This window comes from Saccopteryx leptura, chromosome 13 (assembly GCF_036850995.1).
Source record: "Saccopteryx leptura isolate mSacLep1 chromosome 13, mSacLep1_pri_phased_curated, whole genome shotgun sequence".
In the NCBI taxonomy this organism is placed as follows: Eukaryota; Metazoa; Chordata; class Mammalia; order Chiroptera; family Emballonuridae; genus Saccopteryx; species Saccopteryx leptura.
In genome coordinates this window covers 14,234,495-14,249,836 of record NC_089515.1, presented here as the reverse complement: position 1 = coordinate 14,249,836, position 15,342 = coordinate 14,234,495, and the positions used below count along the sequence as shown (strand labels likewise).

The 15,342-nt window shown below is 49.8% G+C and overlaps 1 protein-coding gene across 3 annotated transcripts in view; it reads right to left on the bottom strand.

Annotated features, from left to right (window-relative positions):
- Positions 1-8,906: 8,906 nt before the first annotated feature.
- The window catches only part of ABLIM1 (actin binding LIM protein 1), a 277,495-nt gene continuing 271,059 nt past the window's right edge, over positions 8,907-15,342 (bottom strand). For all 3 annotated transcript variants that reach the window (XM_066354688.1, XM_066354686.1, XM_066354687.1), the window contains 3 exons: positions 15,229-15,303; positions 14,283-14,363; positions 8,907-13,138 (listed from right to left, as the gene is read on the bottom strand). In XM_066354688.1, the coding sequence (XP_066210785.1) occupies positions 13,025-13,138; positions 14,283-14,363; positions 15,229-15,303 (270 nt within the window). In that variant the 3' untranslated portion in view covers positions 8,907-13,024. The remainder of the gene's footprint in view (positions 13,139-14,282; positions 14,364-15,228; positions 15,304-15,342) is intronic.

Genomic DNA, 15,342 nt, shown 5'->3' with positions numbered 1-15,342 from the left:
GAAAGCATCAACTCCCATATGTGCCTTGACCAGACAAGTGCAGGGTTTCTAACCAGCGACCTCAGCGTTCCAAGTCGACGCTTTATCCACTGCGCCACCACAGGTCAGGCCGCACACGCTTTTGACAATAAAATGTCTAGAACAATTCACGCCCGTACATTCTGGGATGAGATCTTCCACGAGAGCTCACCTGGGGTCATGGCAGGTCTCTGAGTCTCCTGAACTCTGCGTTACAGTTTTCCTGCTGGATCATGGGGTTGGACTTGTTTTTCTTTCAAGATCAAAATACTTCAGGGGAAGGGAGAGCGAAGGTGGAGGGAGAGGAAGGAGACTCGTCGTAGTGCACCTTCCCAAACTCCTCTTGAAACCAGCCTCAGGTCGCCACGATTTTTTTTTTCCGAGCAGAAACAACTGAGAGAAGGGAAGTGGAGACCGTTATCAGAGGAACCTCGGCAGGGCAGAGCATTTGAAATGGGGCCACTCCTATCACAGTGTTTGGGGATCCCGTTCTGTCACTTGGTGAGAATTTTTAGTGTGATTCAGGCAACGTTTACAGATGGACGCAGACTAGAAGGGATTGGGTTATAGGGTTCAGAGCCAAGAATGGGCAAATCCCAGATGGCAAGAACTAATCATCTTTTTAAGTTAACGTCTTTGAGGAGCAGTTTCCTTAGAAAAAGGGTCACCTGTTAACGCACACAGATGTGGCAACTTGGACTGTTCGGAGAATGATCTTGCAAGTGTGTTTGACTGTGGATTCGTTCTTCGATCTGCCCATTGACCTAAAGGTTTTTGGTAGGGTTCGTATCTTACCTCACACCACTATTGTCACTTAATTCAAACCACAACCGGGAATGACAAAGGGGTGTCCCAGAATCCATGGTCTAGCCATCAGGTGGGTCTCCCCCAGGGAGTTGTAAGCGTTGGGACAGTTTGGGAAGTTGCAAGAAAGACCTTCCTGAGCAGGGTCATGTCTTTTTTTTTTTTTTCCTGCATTTTTCTGAAGCTAGTACAGGGAGGCAATCAGACAGACTCCTGCATGCGCCTGACCGGGATCCACTCGGCATGCCCACCAGGGGGTGATGCTCTGCCCATCTAGGGCATTGCTCTGTTGCAACCAGAGCCATTCTAGCGCCTGAGGCAGAGGCCATAGAGCCATCCTCAGCGTCCCGGCCAACCCCGCTCCAATGGAGCCCTGTCTGTGGGAGGAGAAGAGAGAGACAGAGAGGAAGGAGAGGAGGAGGGGTGGAGAAGCAGACGGGTGCTTCTCCTGTGTGCCCTGGCCGGGAATCGAACCTGGGACTCCTGCACGCCAGGCCGACGCTCTACAACTGAGCCAACCGGCCAGGGCCTGGGGTCATGTCTTGATTCGAGGTGCCCTTCAGACTGAAGAGCTGGAGAGTCTGGTTAGAAGCCCAGCCCCATCGTTTCTGATCTGTGTGACATTGGGCATGATTCTTCATCTGGAAAATGGGATGATAACACTGACTTTGTAGACACGTCGTAAGGATGCTGAAGGATGAGGCACAGAGAAAACTTACATATTACTTTATCTGGCACCGAGTGAGTACTCAAGTGTTGGGGGGGAGGGGTGAGGAACAAGTGGAATACAATTTAATGATTTTCATTTAGTAACAAAATTGTGCAGCCATCAGCACAATTAATTTGAGAATATCTCCATCACCCTGAAAGGAAACCTCATACCCATTAGTAGTCACCTGTCCCCTCACCATGACCTTCAAGCCTCCCCTTACTTAGGCAGCCCTCACTCTAGTTTGCTTTCTGACTCTCTAGAGTTGCCTGTGCTGAAAATGTTGTAGAAATGGAACTACACAATATTCCCAAAGACTATTCCACTGGAATGGTCTTCTTGTGCCTGGTTTCTGTCAATTAGGATAATGTTTTCAATGTTTATCCTGTTGTAGCATGTATCAGTAATTCATTACTTTTTATTGCTAAATAATGGTCCATTGTCTGGATAGGTGCCATTTTATTTATCCATTCAACTGATGGGTATCTGAGTTGTTTCCATTTCGGTCTACGATGAACCGCGCAGCTCTGAGCACTCACACACGAGTGTCTGTGTGGATGCACGTGCGTGCCCTTGCCTGTTGAGCGCACTGCATAGTTACGCCCTGAATCAGATGTTGCTCTCTCTGCTTTCACTCTTGCCCGCTTCCGGGCTACATACTTCTCTCTGGTTTTTCCTCTAGCTGGCCTTTTTGTTTTCCCACAACCTGGAGGGGTTTTGTGGTTCCTAACAAGGTCACGTTTGGAGGTTCTGGGTGGACATCTGTGTCAGGGGACGCTATTTCAACCCCCTGCAGATGCCATCCTATCTGAGTTCAAAAAGAAAAACACTTTTATGTAAAAGAAGACTCTGCAAGCACAACACTGGCTTTCCTTATTCTGACTCCTCCTCCACCCAGGCCCTGAAGATAGTGACTAAATTCCCCCCAGGGGTGACGGTCTCAGTAGAAACTTAATACTGGAGATTTAGCACTCGACCTCTTGGCAAACAATAGACCGAAGACACAGCCTAACTGGGGAGGAAACTCCATTGTCTGCTAAATGGCAGGAGTTACAGGCCATTTTCCCCAACCTTCAGAGGGTTCTCACAGTTGGGAGGGGAGAAGAAAAGGGGAACTGGTCCCAGGGGTTATTTTCCCTTTAAGCAACTGTGCACCTGACCGCTTCTCTTGTCCCATGCTTCTTTCTATAAACTGAGACAATCTCCTTGCAAATGAGGTGACATCTGAGCAGCCTGGGAGATGCCCGTGAGTTCCCAGGGAGGCCTCCGGAGACGGGAGTCCTCTCTGCAAGGGCAGATGTCCTAGGCCTTGTCTAACCTCGGGTCCCACGAATTAGAGTGACAGGAGGTGGCAAAGCCTGGTGACAGGTGCTTGGTTACAGGCCAGCTCCAATCTTGCCCTGAGACCACGCAGCGTGGGGCAGAGGTCCCTAACCTGGACTGCCATCAGGATCACCTGGAAGCTTTTACATTTTAGATGCAGCCTCCCAGTTCCCACCCACCCGGACTTACCAGATCAGAATCTCCTCGTGGGAGCTCAGCGGTCACACCTGGGTGTGCGTCCTGGCTCTTCCCCCACCCCCTGGCCAGCCTGGCCACTCCAGACGACCTCTGACCTGTGTGCCCAGGCTGCCACCACTCAGCCGGCTTGCTAGTGGGATCACACACGATGCCCGGGAAAGGGCCGCATTCACTGGCAGCCGTTTGATTAAAATAATGGTTAGTAATTACTAGCAATTTACTCTGACTTGTCCAAAATGCCTTTGTTTTGGGAGGACAGGAGTATTTGTTCTATTTTAAAAACAACCCATGGTAATCTAGCCGACTCTTACTCCCATCTGATGGGAGTGAGACTGCCGTCCACATTGTCTAACTCTTCCCTAAGAAGCATATCGTTGGGATAATAGCAGGAATGAAAAGACCTGTGCCTCCCGGGCCAGCACTTGTCCAGCTCAGATACCAGAATGTTATGAATCCAAGGCCAGGCCCGACTTCGCTGAGAAAGGGTGGTAGGAGTCTTTGCAAAGATGAGCCTTCCGGCAAATCGTTAGAAAACCACGTTTTCATACGGAGATTCTGGAGAGCTGTGACAACCTTGGCAGGAATGTGGCTTTTGGACTTGGTGGAGGGAGCTAGAATCTAGACCAGGCGTCCCCAGACTATGGCCTGCAGGCCTCACGCGGCCCCCTGAGGCCATTTATCCGGCCCCCTCCGCACTTCCGGAAGGGGCACCTCTTTCACTGGTGGTCACTGAGAGGAGCACTGTATGTGGCGGCCCTCCAACAGTCTGAGGGACAGTGAACTGGCCCCCTGTGTAAAAAGTTTGGGGACCCCTGATCTAGACTCTTCTAGTCCTGGGTTAACCCCCCCCCCCCCCCGCAGATTAAACGAAGTCATCTACGAGTGCTTAGGCCAGCACCAGGCACTCCCCATGTCCTGACAATGTCACCTGCAGCCGTCCTCCTGTCACCTGACCTCACGGACCCGCAGCCTGCTTCCCAAGCTCTGGGTGTGGAGACAGAGGCTTGGCCTGCCTCTGGGCCCTGGGGAAGCCCCAGGAGGCCCCAGGAAAATCATGCTAAGAGCGAGGTGGAACCAGCCTCTGCTCGGAGGGAGGGCTTCCCGAGCCAACTTCTCTTTTTATCTGGAGGGGAGGGCCGCCTTCAGAGGCGGCAGCAGGGGGGGCAACACAAACACGGAGAAACCTCTCCAGGGGCTGCCCATTGTGCTCAGGACAATGGCAGGCCCCGCAGAGCGTTTTCATCCAGCTGAGATCAGAAAGTAAAATAAATGTGGTCACATCACACCCTCCGCCAGAGCCCTGACTGGGAGCCTCCCCCAGCTCCGTGGCAGGGAAGGGGCACTTTTCATCAGTCCCGGCCTAATACGGGGGAGAAGGGAATTTATAGGGTGTGGAAACAGGTCCTCACGGTGGGGGGTTGGGGTTCCCAGAAACTGCGGGCACAAGTCTTTTGACCACCCTGGGCTTTCTCAGAAGCTGCCAGCACCACGTCCCCACCCTTTCCAGGGCTTTCCGGACAACAATGGGCCCAGTCCAGCTGGGCAGGGCCAGTGACACACCCGGTGAGGCTGTTTGGCTCCATATGAAGGAGGAGCCCCCTCCCAGCCATGGGCAGGAGGGGCTGAGTAGGACTGGTGGCTTTCTGGAGCCTAAGGGAAATGTCCCCAAATGCTTTAAGGACCGGCAGCTCAGTCTCTGCTGCTTGGGCTGGCTTCAGAGTGAGTCAGACAGTTGTTAAGATCTTTCTGGAACCAGGGCCATCTTTCAAGGGAATGAGTCTCAGCTCTTCTGCAGCTGGTGTTTTCTAAGTGTCCCTCGTGCAGACCAGGGAAGTCCTCCCCACCCAGGAAACACTGGGCCCGCCGCTCTGAAACGGCTTGTGAAGAGCGAAGACCCAAGTTGGCATCTTGGAATGTTTCCCTTCAGAGCAGCCTGCCACCCCGGCTGGCACAGTGCCTGAGGGGGACCTGAAGGCCCTCACTGCATGACACCTGCCCATAGGCTAAGCTTGGAACTGGGGACATGGGGGCGGGGAGAAGGTGGAAGCAGATGTGTGAAATCAACCACGTAACATACGGAGCTCAGGACTGGGTGTATAGTAAGTCCTTCTACATGGCGGCAACTTTATTAATAAAAGCTAATGTCTGAGTGCTTATTTTGTACCATGCTGAGTCCTGTTCTACAGGAGTCTCACAATAACCCTGTGAGGGCCTGACCAGGCGGTAGCACAGTGGATAGAGCATCGGACTGGGATGCGGAAGACCCAGGTTCGAGACCCTGAGGTCGCCAACTTAAGCGTGGGCTCATCTGGTTTGAGCAAAGCTCACCAGCTTGGACCCAAGGTCTCTGGCTCAAGCAAGGGGTTACTCGGTCTGCTGAAGGCCCATGATCAAGGCCCATATGAGAAAGCAATCAATGAACAACTAAGGTGTCGCAATGTGCAACGAAAAACTAATCAATGATTGATGCTTCTCATCTCTCTGTCCCTGTCTATTCCTCACTTGGACTCTCTCTCTGTCTCTGTAAAAAAACAAAATAAAATTAAAATTAAAAAAACAAAACAAAACAAAAAAAAACAATATGTAAAATAACCCTGTGAGGTAGGTATTATTCTTCTTCCTATTTTATCAAAGTGGAAAGTCAGCCTTAGAGAAGTTAAGCACATTGTCACGAGTTACACAGATAATTATTGGTGGGGCTGGACTCAACCCCAGGAAGGTTGATGCTATAGCCTGCGTTCAACTGCCACGTAAAACTTTGTTCTTATTACTATTCAGTAGCGTATCACCAGGGTATCTCAATCTCAGACCATTATTACTGGACAAAGACAGAGGTATTCTTGAAGTGTATAAAAGTTGCGAGCTTTTGTATTACAGTATTGCTAGAAAGACTAGTGGAAGAAAAAAGCCCAGAACAAAAATTTAAATTGTCAAATGGTTTGAACTATTTAAAATAATACTGCCTGGCAGCGTAGCTCAGTTGGTTAGAGCGTTGTCCCATATGCTAAGGTTGCAGTTTTGGTCCCGGGTCAGGGCACATGCAAGAATGAACAAATGGCCTGACTTGTGGTGGCTCAGTAAATAAAACCTTGACCTGGAATGCTGAGGTTGCCGGTTCAAAGTCCCGGGCTTGCCAGGTCAAGGCGCATGCGAGAAGCAACTACTAATAGTTGATGCTTCCTGCTCCTCCCTCCCCTTTCTTGCTCTCTCTCCTTTCTCTAAAATCAATAAATAAAATCTTAAAAAAAAATCAACCAATGAATGCATAAATAAGTGGAACAACAAATCAATGTTTCTCTCTCTCCCTTCTTCTCTAAAATCAATTTAAAAAATACCAAGAAACTCATTACCCAATATCACCCGTTAATATAATACTTCCCTGTGTCTGAACACCCTCCCTTACTTTATTTAGCCTCACTACCCAATATGATGACCAGAGCAGGTATCCACTCCTAATTTACCAAAGAGGAAACAGGCTCAGAGAGTTGATGGGGCTCTTCAAGCCTAAGAAGCTAATTACTCTTAATAAAAATCACTCAGCTTTCTTAATTACTTTGTGCTAGGTACCGTACTGTGCTCAACAGGTTGTAATAATTAAGCAACAACGTTCTGCTGAATATTGTCCATTTTGCAGTTGAACAAACTGAGACCTAAAGAGGCTAGATACGTGTACTTGAGACACACTGCGGGGGAGACCCTCACCTTTTGTTCATAACCACACCTTGGTGGTTGATGGGGCTCACAGCCAGACGGTAGGGGACTGGGTCTCACGCCGAGAACCTACTGTGCAGTGCACCTGTGAGGTACAGAATGTAGGAGACACAGTCCTTACCTTTGGAAGGTCACAGGCTGTGGGACACAGAAGAAAACAGGATGGGGTTTGAAGTGGGACCGATCTGGGTAATCCCAGCTCTGGAGCTCTCTGGCTGAGCAATCAGGTGTTTATTTAATGAGCCTCTGAGCTTTGGTTTTCTCACCTGTCATGGAGCTACAAATATCCGTCTTGTAGGGCTGTCATGGCAGATACAATTAGCGCAAAGCCTGGCACTCAATATAGAGATCTCACTACAAGTCAACCGAGGAGAAGAAACACACGCAAAGCTAGCAGAACTAGGCAGCGCTTGTGTGCGTCAAACGTGACGTTCAGCTACAGGCACGCAAAGAATTCACTGGGCAGGTTGGGTTGGGCCCATCAAGACAGGCCCATAGAGAGGGTGTGAACTTGGGCTTGTTTTTGATTTAGGGCAATGGAGCCCATGGGAAATTCACATGGTTACTGCAAAGAGCTATGGGCAACTCCTTTCCCTGGGGCCAGATCCTCTCTGCTCTCCACCTCTTTGAAGAGTTGGACACTGTAGGGGAGAAATGCCGTTGGCAATGCTGCAGAGGGGAGAGGGCATGGGGTGTTCCGTGAGCTCTGGTGGTTTGGAACAGCTGGAGAGCGAGATTCCAAGGAGGGGCATTCTGGGAGCAGCTGCTGAGAAGTGGGCCAGGCAAGGGTCAGTCGTGAAGGGCCCTGGACTCCCAGCACGGTCTTCTGAGCTCTGCAGTGAGCGTGTGAGGGCTGACCTGGAGGTAAGGCGGGGAGATGATATTCAGTGAACTAGTGATCAACAGCGGCACACACCAGAGTGCGGGACAAGGACTGAAGAGGGTAAACACTGGCTGTGGTCGTCACGGACCAATGTGGTGATGCTGGTGTGGGCAGATGCGGAAGCCGGTAGAATACACAGACCTCTAGTTGGGGCTTCCTGACCTGCTGTTGACAGTAGTCAACTAAATGTGCCAGCTACCTTGAGAAGAGCCTGTTTCCAACTTCCGGGTGAGGTTCTGCGTGAATGCTAGTACCACGGGCCCCGGACAGGTGTCACGGGCTGCGTGTTTGTGTGCCCCCTGTTCATGTTAGCACCTTAACCCCCAATAGGAAGGCATCAGGAGGAAGGGCTTGGGAAGGTAATAGATCGTGAGAGACAGAGCCCTTACGATGGGATTAGTGCTCTGATAAGAGGCTTGCGGGAGCTTGGTGCCTCTCGCTGCTGTCCACCATGTGAGGACACGCGATATGGCAGCATCTAAAACCCCAGCAGGCTCTCACCAGGCACCTGATCTAACCAGCTCCTTGACTGTGGACTGTCCAGACTCCAGAACCATAAGAAATGTTTGCTGTTCAAGCCTCCCCGTCCCCGGTGTGCTGCTCTGGCAGCCCAAGTGGACTAGGACAACAGGCTGGACAGAGACAGCAGGGCAGCCAGCCGTGAGCAGACGACAGGCTGGACAGACAGACAGCAGGGCAGCCAGCTGTGAGCAGAGGCCACCGAGTTTAGAGAGATCCTTGCGTTCTCTGGCAAGCCCTGCATGTTGGCAGTGACGAGCCAATAAATCAAAATGTAGAAGGTTTCCTTCACTTCAGATTTGATAACGCAGGGGAGGTCAAAGATTTGAAAGATGCTTCCTTCCCTCTGCATCTCGTTTCTTAGTAGAATGGCCCGCGCTCATAAAAGTTCAGCAGCTCTTGTCCTCAACCCTCCCCAAAGCCTAGCCTTGCCTGAGATGAGACTATGTCACAAACAGACTCCAACACTGGCCAGTGCAACAGCTCCATTGAAAATTGTTTTTCTTTAGTCAACTTGGTCACTGTGGTCTGGAGAACTGGGCCCACAGTGCTGGACTAGCACGTGACCATTCTTTTGGGTTGCCCCTCCGACCCGCTGTCTTATGATAAAGATGCATTACTAAGACTTGGGTTCGACTCTGATTTTGTTTGGTTATCAGAAGTTGGGCTGGTGCTTTTACAAATGAGACTGACCTTCGGGAGGAAGCAGGGAAACGGAAGCAGACACAGCGCGGGGGCATCTACGAATAGAGCACGCACTTTATTCACCGAGTCGTGAGTACAACAGGGACGCAGGGGACAGTGCAGAGGGCCGAGTGCCGCTGCAGCAGGAGCGTGGAGGAGGTCGGGATCGTCAGCGCAGCTACGCGGGCCACTGGCCGCCTCTGCAGACCAGCAACGTGGTGCTCGGGGTGCAGATGGACAACCATTCACTTTCACGGGAGGACACGACACATCTTTTACACAGCAGTTCTTCCAAACATTTGCTTCCAGAGTTCTGAAAAGTGGAGGGAGGGTAGGAAGAACAGCAGACCTTCCAACACTTGAAAAAAAAATTCTCTAAACCCAACTGAAATGGAAAGAATTGGGAGAACATCAAAGCCGGACTGCTGGCAACTCACGGAAATCACACACATTCGTGACCAGTGGGTCTGGGTGTACAACCCCCAGAGAACATCAACTTTGTGGACATCCGTTTTCTCTTCCGGAGGATAGAGGACCATATGCATAGGTCACGGTGAAGTGGCTCACCGCCTTCTTGAATGTGGGCATAGACAGTCTCCTCTCCTACTTTTGGTGAACGGGCTCAGAAAATGACTTAGAGGTCTTCACTCTTGCAGAGACACTTTGAGGAAGAACCTTATTTAATGCTAACAATCGCCGCTCAGTTACGTTAAGCATCAGAACATGTTGGATTTCTTTAATTTTGCCGTGTATACAAACATTGTTTAGAAAGCTCCTTTCAGCTTCAACTGTCCTTCTCCCCCTTTCTTTCCCAGCTGGCCGTTGGTGAAACTTGACCAAACAGATACACAAACATCCATCTGCAACGTGTCTCAGTCACCACCTCCCCACAGTTTCCTGGGCAGCAAATGGAAGGACAGTGATTTTTTTTTAATGCCAAAGTAAAAGTTTCTCATTCCTTTTCATTATAACACAGTTAGGTAGTTCCCTTAATACACATCATCCCTATGAGGTGCTGTCATTGCAAATTTCAAGTCCAAAAGAATCTCCTTTTCTGACATTCTTCTAAAAGGAGTACTAATGAGTGAGCTTTAGAGCACACTGACAAATACTTGGTGTGTCAAAGGAAAATAATTTTAAACATCAGATAAAATCAAGGCTGAGTAAAACAACAACAAAAAATCCAGGCTGCTTAGGAAGTAATGATTAAACGGTGACCAGAAATACAGAACAGGGATTCGTAAAAACTGAGCCTGCTCCAGAGGACGCTGAAGTGTTGGGGACACAGTTCAACTTCCGCCTTCGCTCATGACAGTCAGAGAGAAAGCCCGGTGGGGTCACTCACAGCCTGGAGGGGTCACCTGCCCCTTCCACACACAGGCGAACGCTAACACCAAGTTGGCTTAAAAGAGTTTTTAGAAAGACTTACTTAGTCAAAAGTGGTTCATTTGAATTTTTTAAACTAGCAAAAGCATATATATCTTATATAATCACCCGAGAAGCAATTCTTTAGAAAAAATGGTGTTTGCTTTCAAGTGTAAAGAAATTTAGGTAAAAGTTTTATAAACATTTCCAGCAAAGACCTCTCCAAGAAGAGGTGACTGACATAACCAGACCGGGAGGCTGAGGATTGAAAAGCGTTGCTCTCATCTCAGCTCAGAAGCAACAGATTTGGGAGAAGGGGGACATGACAAATAAAAACTCCTGTGTTTTGTTTTTTTTCCACCTTATTACCCATTAACTCTAGCTTCTCTGGTCAAGGTTTCAGAGAATAAGCAGTTTACCGTTAGTTACTGAAGAAGTCACATTACAAACATTTCATAACTAACCCAAAACACAGTGCCATTATGTAGCTTGTGGTACACGTTTTCCAAGGCTCCCTGTGTCCCGTCGTACATCACACAGGAAGACTATGTGGTGTCCTGGCTTTTATGGGAGGAATCTCAAAGGAAGCACCGACTCTCATGGTGCCGGCAGAGGCCTCTTCTGCTCCACATAACCAGGGTGCTGAAAGAATCCCAAGGAAGCCCAGCACTCAGAAATGTAGCCCTTCTGTCTGCACCAGGGAAGCTTGCCAGGTGTATGACTCCATTCCCAAAGCAGACAGTCCCATTTATTTGACTGTGTTAACTACTGGAATTTGTATGTGTAGTGCAGGGCAGGGTTCAAGCAGAGAATACTGAGCCCCTGGTGCAGTAGCCTGGACATTTGGAGAATATGCATGCTGAGCCCCGTTTAACAAAACTGATGGCGTGTTGTAGCCCGTAGATTGGATTTGGCAGTTAGGAGAAGCAGGTTGTTGCTTCATCAACCATCTCTCCAGCTGGAGCCTTCTGCTTTGGGTGGACATGGGGAGCACACTCTACATTAGGGTTCAGTGTCCCCTCTCCAGAGCACAGCACTGCTCTGCTCGCAAACAGGAGGCTACTGGCATTTTCAGGCAGTGCCCACCTGTATGGTGTAGTTTAAATTTGCTAATACGCTTGACAGGGAGAGAAGCGTATTTTCTCCCTTCTAAGATTGGGATGCTGCATCAAATTCAAAAGATACAAGAAAAGCAAAGCTTCATTAGAGGGAACAGGCTTTGGGCTCAGTTCTTTATCAGTGCAGTTTCCCGTACATGGATATTTGATCTGGCCGTACAGGGGGCACACCTCATTAACCAATGGGAACATCGAGGGTCCTTTATCAACCCCATCACGACAGCCCCGTCTCCACCAGCCGAGTGCTGGAACCCTTGTTATGGATGGTGACAAGGAAACACTGGGCATACACAGTGGTTCCCCACCCCTCACACTTTACCAGAGCAAGTCCAGGACTGGGACACACAGGCTGCCAACGCAGGTGACGTCATAGAGACAATGGGACAGCAGAAGTAATAAATGAAGCAAGAGGCAACTGATACGTACAAAGGGGCAAAACTGCACGCTGCAGTCTGGCTCCAGACCGAGGAACAGCTGGTCTCTGCAGGTCCGGCCATTTGCAAAATAAGTTAGCAGGCCCAATGCATGTGCGCGCATGCACACACCACGGAGTCAATGGTGCTAGGCAAGAGACACTAAAAAGGCCAAAATAAGTCAGTTTCAGGCAATCTGCCTTGGAGTTGCAGAGATTTAAAACAGAAAACCATGCCTTTCCTTAGCCTACTATTGAAAAGACCTTTTAAGTGCAAAACCAGCGTGGCTGTGATTCAATTCCGAGGATGCCAGAGGCAGAGCAGACAGAAGACGGGAACTTGCATCAGGAGGACGCAGGACTTTTTTTTTTTTGCCAGAAATGCCATGGCCCCTGGGCAAAAAACACCTAACAGCATGCAACTGTGCCAATCTGGAGACAATCTTTCCCTTTCCTTTCTTTACAAAGTGGGGGCGGGGGGATGAGGTTAGGGGATGGGGGTTGGGGGGCCAGGGACAGCTCCCATCCTTGGTGGGAAGAAGAGTGAATCACACTATCGGAAGCAGAAAAAGAGTGAAGGAGGTTTGCCTTTCATTCCTTTCCCTTCTTTTTCTCTTAATTTTTTTTTTGTAATAATAGCTAAGTGATTTGCAAACCAGGTCCGGGCCAACAGTAGAGAACAAGAGCTTGTTAAAAATGACTCCGGCTGCTCACCAGCCCATTCAGGCGGAGCGCTGGGTTCCCACAGCGAGTTTGGGTTTCCACCCTGTGGAGCCCAGGGCAGTGGGAGGCCTGTGGGCAGAGGCGTGTGCAAACGGCTGCCACCACGCGGGCGGCCCCTCCGGCTCTTCCTTCTCGGCCACAGTGCTACAGAATAAATACAGTCATACTTTGGAATTACAGCGGCTGCGTTTTTTCCATGCGGCATCCTAAGGGCACTTGCTGGCTCTTATCCGTACAGTCGGCACTATTGTTGGACGACAAAGGGAAACGAGAGGAGGAGCTCCTGTTGTGTGCATCAGGTGATGTAAGAAGGTCACATGTGAACGCTACTGTCGAGTGTGGGAACAGAGAGGTTTCTACCCCATTGCTTCTTGGCAGGTGTTGCCGTTGGTTGGACCAATGGTTGGCTCCTGGGTGTTTTAACCAGATTCTTCCCCTTGTTGTTGCTGAGGGACAGTAGTTTGCAAATTCTACAATCACATTTGGGCCTTAATACAACATCCTATGGGTCACTGCCACTGTCTGTCCTTTTCCTAATTGCTGTCTATGTGTGGGACTTAGAAGAGTTTTGCTTTTTTCTTCATGTCGTTGCGTCTCCAAAGAGGTAACTTGTCAAACTCCTGTATGGACATGCCGAAGATTTCCCGAAACACTTCTGGCGCTAGGTGGCGCTGTGGAGGGAGAAAAAGAGCCGTGGTGAGTCCTCATGGCCACACAGATGGCCTCGAGAGTTGCTCTCCAGCCTGCAAGTCATCACCTTGAAGAGCAAGGCAGAATGGCGGAAGAGGAGCACACCTCTGAGGCTTGTCAACAGGGGCTGGATCTCATTATTCCTTACCTGGCTGGGCCGGGTGAGGCCCCCTCCTCACCACACAAACGAGCTGGCGGAATACTAAAGATTATTGTAACAACACTGGAGGGTGATGGGACATAGGCGGGTGGTTTACTATGCTGGAGGTGATGCTACTTCAGGTCCTTGGGATATTGAGATGATGAGAGAAAATGGACCATAACAATAAGAAAGCCAAAGAGAGCCTTCCAAAGTGGCCCTCGGGGAGCCCCGGGCTTTCTCCCAGTTTGGTGATAGGAGTTGAGGTGGATGGATGCCTGGTCTACCATCAAGGAGAACAGTCATCTGCTGTCCCACCTAAAAGAGTTCTCTTAGGATGCTGGAGCCATGGTTCTCTGTGCCAGGCTGACTTTGCTTACAAAGGTACTGCCTTTTGTCAGGGAAAAAGAACGATTCTTTATGAGGCCGGCAGCCAGGGCTTTTCTTAATTAAAATCATTCAGATGGAAAAATACTAAGACCAGTCTTCCATGTCTGAAGGTGTGTGAGTGCCCGGATGACCCTTCGAAAGGGAATGCGGAAGCAGCCACAAGAGAAACCTGCTCAGAACAAGTCTCTTCACCGAGCCTTCTCTGCCTGCTCTCCAGAGCCTCAGTGGAGGCTTGGGGAAAGATGGGGACTGGGGCCATCTGAAGGGGGAGGGGGAGTCCATTTGCGCCACCAGCCATAATAATGGCAACACCAAGGTTCCAAAGAAAAGGACTAAAATCACACTGGGTCTCCTGGGTCGTTCTTCCAGGTTTTCCTTAATGCTGACCTTGTAAGTGTAAGTGTGGGCTTTTCCCCAAACTTATAACTAAATTCTCCCTACAATGAGAGGTTGATCCTTTATTTATATTATTATTATTATTATTATTATTATTAATATTGTTATTATTTGCCTTCACAGAAGCATGTCTTAGGGGAAAGTTGAAGGAAATGCTCAGGGGGCTGCAGTTGGGGCTCAGTTTTTACTTATTTATTTACCTCCAGCCTCGTTCTGTCCACATCTCTCAGGATTTTGTTGCGCCCTCTGTTGGTCACCATGAGCATTTCATATGGAAATATCTGAGAAGTTAAGGAAAAAAACACCTCTTCTAGAACATTGCTGGACATTTGATCAACAAGCAGAACCTACCTAAAATCTAGCACTCCCAAGATGTGGCTGCTAAGACTATAACGGGACCGTGTGAGTTTCTAGTGTACGGGACAGGTTCGTACATTTTCCCCACTGCCCACCAAGTGTCTCACGTGGCACTGTGGCTTTGGAGGGTTCTGCTGGGTGAGCAAATACAAATTTACCATGTCCTGGGGACAAAAGTGAAAATTAGAAGAGAACTGAAATTACGGTACACGTGTGATACGGTAGGGTGCCTTTACATATACTTCAACCAGCTTGTTCCAGGGCTGGCTCACAGACCCACGGAGCCAGGCTGACCCAGAAGCCGTGTCTGGGTGGGTGACATGCTGAAATAAGGCCCAGTTAGTGTCATCAAGGAGCACGGCCGTTGAACAACTCTGGAGGTACAGGATGTCCTGGAGCGAGGGCAACCAACCACCTTGGTTTGCCTGGGGTTGAAGAGAGTCCCGGGAGGCAAGACTCTTCCGTGCTAAAACTTGGGAAGTCCTGGGCAAACTGGGACACTCTGCAGTGCTCGTGGCAGGGGCCAAGTTAATCCCGAGGTCACAGGAGACGTGCTGGTGCTTCCTGTGAACACGTGGCGCCACGCCCCGTGAGGGCTCAGACCTGCTCCGTATGCCAAAGCAAGCCAGACAGCAAGGTGCTTTCTGACACGGTTGCCTAGCGCACCAGCCTAGAACCGGATGGGCCTCAGCACTGAGGATGGCGAAAGGACAGAAAACCAGATCCCTCTCAGGATTAAGTCCGAGCTTGTCATTCCCGTAGGAGAGGAAAGAGAACAGCTGCACTTGCCTTTGGTTCCAACATGTTGGGCATAGACACTCCCCGGTCCATCCTCAGCCCAGGCATGTGGCCGTCCGGGAGGGTCTGCAACAGAGAGGCGGGTTCCAGAGAGCGTGTGACCAC